The sequence below is a fragment of the Nematolebias whitei genome, chromosome 12 (genome assembly GCF_014905685.2).
Source record: "Nematolebias whitei isolate Nwh7 chromosome 12, NemWhi1, whole genome shotgun sequence".
In the NCBI taxonomy this organism is placed as follows: Eukaryota; Metazoa; Chordata; class Actinopteri; order Cyprinodontiformes; family Rivulidae; genus Nematolebias; species Nematolebias whitei.
In genome coordinates, this window is record NC_056509.1 from 26,328,503 (window position 1) to 26,335,024 (window position 6,522).

Sequence of the window (6,522 nt, forward strand, 5' to 3'; positions counted from 1 at the left end):
GTACCACATGAGGTGCGAATGACAATAAAGAAACTCTGACTCTGACTTAAGGAAAATGTAGTTATGTGAATAAAAGAAGTATAAATTACATATAGGGGCTGAAATGGTAGAGGTAAGGCAGCCAACCTGGTACCAGAAAGTCACCGGTTCAACTCCCCAACATGCCCACATGCTGTGGTGTCCCCGAGCAAGACGCCCAATCCCTTATTGCTCCCTGGGTGCTTGCATAGCAGTCCACTGCTCCACCTGGGTGTATCACGTTTGCTGGATTAAATGCAGAGAACCAATTTTGTTATTGTATAGAAACGACAATGACAACAGCGCTTAAGTTTTTTTTTTTATTCATTCAACCTTTATTTATATAGGTTGATTCCACTGAGTCTCGGGGACTCATTTACAAGAGAGACCTGATTTTAACAGCGTGATGACAATAGACTCGGGATGCATACAAATTGAGAACGAGTGAAAATAAAACATTTTTTTACCTTTAGCATTAAACGTGCTATGGGGGTAACAGTTTAGAGGCATTCCTTCACCCTTATCTTCACAGTAAATATAAGTATAGATGTTTATCTTTTCATTATATTAAATACAAGTTTAATGTATTTTGAAAAAAACGATTGACGAAGTGATCACTTCCGCCGAGTGTTACGTAATTCTGCACATGCGCAGTGTTGCTCCCTCGAACAGTCCTTTTTATGCTTCGTGTGGAACGACTAGCGTCAAACGAGGTGAGAGAGGCTCGTTTGTTCACCCAAAAACGTTAATAAATTGAGGCCAAGCAAGTCTTATTTTGCTAATATAGTATTTAGATGTTTAGTTATCACTTATTTTGCCCCATATTTTATTGTAAAATGTATTTTACGTTATCTTTAAGCGGCTTTTCCGAAACGCATGGTCCATGCGGCTAATTGAACTAGCATAGAGTTGAAAAAGCTCGTTCGGTCTGAGGCCTTGTTTATCGCTTTACTGAACTTTTCTTCACATGCAAGTCGCTTTTCCACGGTTTGCTGTACACGTATATTTTGCGGTAGGGTGTATGCCAATATTTCACACTTTTTGTTTTAAAATATGCCGATTTCCGCAAATGATAAAAACGGCAGACATCTTGTTTTCGAAGGCAGAAACAACTTGTCAGAAGTAACGCGCTCTGATTAACCAGGGTGTGTGTAGACCGAGGGGGTGACTTAAAATGAGCGGAACTGCTTCAAATGAACAGTTTTAAAATGTTCCCAGTAAAACAAATTGTGCTCTTTCAGCGTCAAGATGCAGCTCTTTCTGCGTGCCCAGAACACTCACACCCTTGAGGTAACTGGACAGGAGACTGTTGGCCAGATCAAGGTACGAAGTTCAGACTGAAGGCGGCTTCAAAGCCTAAAATCACTGTGTATGTGAAGTTGAACACTTAACAGGGACAAGTCCACAAAGGGTCTGTTCTGAAAATGTTTGGACTCGTGTCTTTCAGGCCCACGTCCAGTCTCTGGAAGGACTCTCTGTTGAGGATCAGGTCCTGCTGCTTGCTGGTTGCCCACTGGAGGATGAAGCCTCTCTGGCGTCCTGCGGCGTGTCGGAGCATTGTACCCTGGAGGTGGCTGGCAGGCTGCTTGGAGGTCCGTTCATAAATGCAATGTCTCCGTGCATGTACTTTGTGCCAACATGAACTTTTCACAAAGTGGCGAGCTGCGTTAAACAAAAGGCTACTTTTTTGTAATGCAAAATTTGTTAGGATCACTGTTTTGACGTGTTTGGTTCCGCTTTCCTTCTCTAGGTAAGGTGCACGGTTCACTGGCTCGTGCTGGAAAAGTGAGAGGACAGACTCCTAAAGTAAGTATTTATTTTTAGGGGTTCAATTTTATTACTATATTACAAACTGTTCTTTAATGTAACCTGTTTAGCAATGTAACTTTTTAAAATGTGTACATAATCGGGTATTTCTTGCGTTAGCTGAGATAATTGAAACTCCATTTATGACACATTTTCCTAAATAATTACCCATTTCATTTACTCATCCAGGTTGACAAGCAGGAGAAGAAGAAGAAGAAGACTGGCCGTGCTAAGCGTCGTATCCAGTACAATAGGCGCTTTGTGAACGTCGTACCCACCTTCGGAAAGAAGAAGGGACCCAACGCAAACTCCTAAGTGCTTCGATGACCCAAAGGAGAAACGGCACCGCCTGTCAGTTTTTACCAAGTGAAATGTTGTCCTGTACAGAATAAAAAGTTTGACTTGGCTTTGAGTGGCATATTCATGAAAGTTCAGATCACTAGCCAACCAGGAGCTGTTGTTGCTTACCAACCCCCATATTCACCAACTTTGGTTTATTTAGTTTTATCAAATTAAATGTGCATTAAAAGTTAGCTTGGCTTTCTTTAGAACATCTAAATGTTGCATCCATGTTCTCATTTTTCACGTAGGAACTTGGTACACACTAGACAAGTTGTTTATAGTCGTGAAATGCCTGGTTCACAGAACCACTTAAATACCTTTTTAACTGCCAAAGTGTAAAATTAAAACCAGTCGTTCTTTGTATGAACTGAAATCATTTTTATTGGTTATTTAAATTGTACATGCAAAAAAACAAAAAGTTTCATGGTCTCATATGTACAAGCAATCTTATCGGTCCGAACTTAAAACTGAAAATTGGTTATAGGTAAATTAAACCTGAGACAAAGCAGACGTCAGAGCTGCGTTTAGTGCAGTCCAAAACTAAAGTCTTCAGGGGGAAATTCTAGAAATACTGAACATGCAGGCAAAAGATTTAATCCACAGACACCAGCTCAACTTCAAAGATCAGCTTTGCATTTGGTGGAATTCTGGTGGAGCAGGAATTAAGGACAAATGGATTCGTATAAAAGTACAACAAGAATGGGAGGTGACAATCCAACAGTTCTGAAATGGCCAACATTTAAAACCCTGTTCAAGAAAAACTATCAAAATAACGACGGATACAATCCCAGTTCCAACACAATGTGTAAAATGTAAATTAAACTGAAAATGTACAAATGGGTAATTTTGAATTTTGGCAGCAAATTAGGGCAAAAAGTAAGCAGTACAAAAAATAAACATGAAATGTGAAGTTAATCACAAAAAAGTTACATCATATGAAATTATCAGTCCAGCAGCAGGTTCAGGATGGTGTAAAAAGCATTTCAAGAAATCTCGGGGCACATATCGAGGCTAGATGAATTTTTAAGCCTGTGATCTTCAGGCAGCACTGCCTTAAAACAGCTCAGTTCTAGATATCGCTGCATGGGCTCAGGAAAGATTTCATAATTGGAAAAAAATGCTGAAAAAAGATTTAATAAATTCTCTTGATTCTACCAAGTACCGTATTTTTTGCGCCCTATAAGTCACCTTTTTTTTGTTGCATAATTTACATGCCCTGCGACTTATACTCTGAAGCAACATATTTATGAACTAATTTTTGACTGAGATATGACGGTTTTCATTCATTCTGACTGAAAGACTGAACACTACCATTTGCAGCCGCTAGATGGCACCAGAGTTGTATGGCATGCCGTTGTATCCTGGAATAGGTAAACATGGCTATTAATGACACAATCGGCTTGCCATACCCTGCCACCTTCGTCCAGCTCACGTGGAGCAACCGTCAAATCGGCTTCATTTCGCTGCACCGCCCCGACGAAACGCAGCTAGTTTGACCATTGAAGTGCATTTATTAAGTAAAAATTAAAATGAGACAAACCTTTGTTATAAAGTCGAGCAAACAAATAATTGTTTTTAGGTGCTTATCTTAAAATTTCTAAGAAGTGTGCAGCGTTCCTCCATCCTTTTTTCCTCCCTGTCTGCGCACTCCTGGAGCACCGAGGTATCGAGTACTTTTGAAATGCGGCTGATTTGCCAATCGTTAAGACTGAGACACATTTACTATAATTTCGAGCAAAGAAATAATTGTTTTTAAGTGTTACTCTTGTTGAACTCCTCCTGTGCACGCCCCAGCGGCCACCATTTGGCAGACAATCAATTTTTGGCACAACACTGTCCCACATTTCCGGGTTGTCAGCGGCGAAGCATAGCAAACGCGACGCGTCAGTGGTGACGCATAATAGATGCGACGTATACAGCGAAGCAACATATTTATGGATTTTTCCACTTTATTACACATATTTGGACTGATGCGACTTATAGGGCAGAAAATACGGTACCTGTTGTTGCTTGCAAGGTCAGCACTGTAAATTAGAATTAGTTGTTTATGCCTGGTTAAATAAAGGTGAAATTAAACGAAAATATTTACCGTGTCTCTTTATGAAATTTACAAATCAATGCATTATGTATTTTTGTTTTGGTACATTTTACACATCAAAAATTGTATAGAATTGGGATTGCATATTTTAGGATTATTTTGAAGCAAAACGCACAATAAAAGGATACTTGGACTCAGGGAGGCCCTTCTTTCCATAAGCCCACTCAGGATCAATCTCCACTCGAGCCGTTTCCCCCTTGCTCATTGTCAGGACGGCCTCGTCCCACTGCGACGATGACAGGATGTGCACGAGTGTGATGTAACAATTATGTGAAAGCACATGGCACAATTTAAACAAACAAAAACTTACTCCTCTAATGACTCTGCCCAATCCAACTTTGAAGCTCAGAGGTTTAGACTGCTTCTTCTTTCTTGCAGCTGCATTGGAACAACAACGTTTGTAAAGATTAGTTCAGGATTTGAGCTTTACTAATCAAAATTGTAAGCTGGGTGATGCAAAACAAGAAGGGGTTTGTTCAAGGTTGCTACAAACAGGCTCAGATGTTCTTGTCAGAATATTAGACACATGACGACATTGTTTATGTACGTGTTTCTGCAGATTGTCATACTTGTGGGTATATTTGTGTCAAAAACTGTTCCATCTTCCAGAGTCCCAGTGTACCAGCAGCTCACAGTTTCACCCTTCTTTGGGAAGTTGGTCTTGTCTCCTTTCTTTAGGACTGATTTGGTGTACTTTGGAGGACCCTGAGCCAAGCAGTGAAAGATTGATTTTTAGACCGTTATGCTGAAATCAGGAAATTAATATTTATTTACATGGACGAGCACCTCATCTACAACTTCTGCCTTGACGTCTTTGGGCTTTTCCTCAATCTTCACAGCTTTAATCTGCTCGGTCACCTCCTCCTCTGGTTCTGTGCCTTTAAACCTCTGCAACACACAAGTGCACACACTGCTCGTCAACAATGGCTGCTGAAGCAGCAAAACAATAACTCGCCTCTTAACATCACTTACTTTGCTCTCAAAGAGCTGATTGTAAGCAACGATCAGCTGGTCTTTCTTTGCGGTTTTGGCCACATTTTTTATATTTCCCAGCAGCTTGTGCTCACTGAGAAACTGGAAGAGAAAAAAGGGGGAACGCTGCAGTGATTCATCTCGTGTTCAACGCTAACATGTAGCTAACCCTGCAGCATGCTGCAGCCCAGAAATAAACATTTACGGCACAAAATACACAAGTAAATCCGAATAAAAACCGTCTGAACCTAAAGGGGTAAGCATACCGAGTGTGCTGCATTGTCCTGGATGAACTTTATTATGTCTTTTTTGGGCAAATCATCACTTTTTAGCTGCTCATCGCTCCACTCCCGTGTCCACTCGGCCGCCATTTTCAAAGGCGAACTGGTGAACTTTGAACTCCCCGCGTAAACAACGTGAACAATAAAGTTGTGACGTTTTGAACTTTAACCCCAAATACTATTTACATTATAACCCCGACAACATATCTGGATTTGTATTTTAATTAGTTACAGGATAATCTTACATTTATACAAACACATTTGTAAATAAACACAAATCTTTATTGACATTTATTAATTATAAACCTAAATTTCAAGGTCAATGAAAGAGGAAATGTGATTACAGTGTTTCAGTATCAAAGAAGATCCATTATCCTCAAATTCATTAACATTTTTTTTAGCTTTCCGTTGTAAAACAAATTCTCCTTCAGATGAAGCAATGATTATTATTTATATTTACGGCTTTTAAATTTCTCGTTCTGCAACGCTTATGTTTACAATATTTCTTTCACCGTTAAAATAAAATAAAAAAATGGGTATGAATTCAATTGGCTCCTATGTGTTTATATACTAAATGTTTTAAAAGCTAACGTTGATGTTGTGCTGAGAAACATTTTTATTTTATATTTTTACGGAGTAATGAACTGCTCCTGAACTCTTCTGGGATTTCTTTTTATTCTCACTCTTTCCTTTATAAAGCTGAGTACTGTAGACCAAGAATTTTCCACGTTTCACACCATGTATAAAAAATATATATTTTTATATATATTATAAAAATAATTTAGATAAAATTAACAAGAACACTTAAAACAGACGTTACACGATGCACAAGTTGTTTCAAAACATTGATATAGTTAAGCACCGAACAGTAGCCACAGCTTATTCACGTTATCCGTTAGTGTCCCGACACTAGTTGTTTTCAGACCAAGTACAAGTACTGCAACTTGCTAGTACTGATACCATCCATCCATCCATCCATCCATCCATCCATCCATCCATCCATCC

General features: G+C 39.3%; 2 protein-coding genes across 2 annotated transcripts; one reads left to right on the plus strand and one right to left on the minus strand.

Annotated features, from left to right (window-relative positions):
• Positions 1 to 660: 660 nt before the first annotated feature.
• Positions 661 to 2,231, plus strand: faua (FAU ubiquitin like and ribosomal protein S30 fusion a). Its single transcript, XM_037685351.1, has 5 exons — positions 661 to 731; positions 1,260 to 1,341; positions 1,466 to 1,610; positions 1,769 to 1,824; positions 2,014 to 2,231. Exons 2-5 carry the CDS (start codon positions 1,267 to 1,269, stop codon positions 2,137 to 2,139), a joined length of 402 nt encoding a protein of 133 aa, XP_037541279.1. The 5' UTR covers positions 661 to 731; positions 1,260 to 1,266; the 3' UTR covers positions 2,140 to 2,231.
• Positions 2,232 to 2,544: 313 nt separating this feature from the next.
• fkbp3 (FKBP prolyl isomerase 3) lies at positions 2,545 to 5,623 on the minus strand. Its single transcript, XM_037685352.1, has 7 exons — positions 5,503 to 5,623; positions 5,237 to 5,338; positions 5,051 to 5,152; positions 4,834 to 4,969; positions 4,575 to 4,642; positions 4,393 to 4,490; positions 2,545 to 2,813 (listed from the first exon to the last, which is right to left on the minus strand). Exons 1-7 carry the CDS (start codon positions 5,605 to 5,607, stop codon positions 2,759 to 2,761), a joined length of 666 nt encoding a protein of 221 aa, XP_037541280.1. The 5' UTR covers positions 5,608 to 5,623; the 3' UTR covers positions 2,545 to 2,758.
• Between the last annotated feature and the right edge of the window lie 899 nt (positions 5,624 to 6,522).

What these genes read in the sequence shown, in the direction of transcription:
- faua (XM_037685351.1), top strand. Translation starts at nt 1,267, where the DNA reads ATGCAGCTCTTTCTGCGTGCCCAGAACACTCACACCCTTGAGGTAACT. An exon ending in AGACTGTTGGCCAGATCAAG is followed by an intron (nt 1,342 to 1,465) that starts GTACGAAGTTCA and finishes CGTGTCTTTCAG; the next exon opens with GCCCACGTCCAGTCTCTGGA. An exon ending in TGAGAGGACAGACTCCTAAA is followed by an intron (nt 1,825 to 2,013) that starts GTAAGTATTTAT and finishes TTACTCATCCAG; the next exon opens with GTTGACAAGCAGGAGAAGAA.
- fkbp3 (XM_037685352.1), bottom strand. Translation starts at nt 5,607, where the DNA reads ATGGCGGCCGAGTGGACACGGGAGTGGAGCGATGAGCAGCTAAAAAGT. An exon ending in AGGACAATGCAGCACACTCG is followed by an intron (nt 5,339 to 5,502) that starts GTATGCTTACCC and finishes TTTCTCTTCCAG; the next exon opens with TTTCTCAGTGAGCACAAGCT. An exon ending in TGACACAAATATACCCACAA is followed by an intron (nt 4,643 to 4,833) that starts GTATGACAATCT and finishes GTTCCAATGCAG; the next exon opens with CTGCAAGAAAGAAGAAGCAG.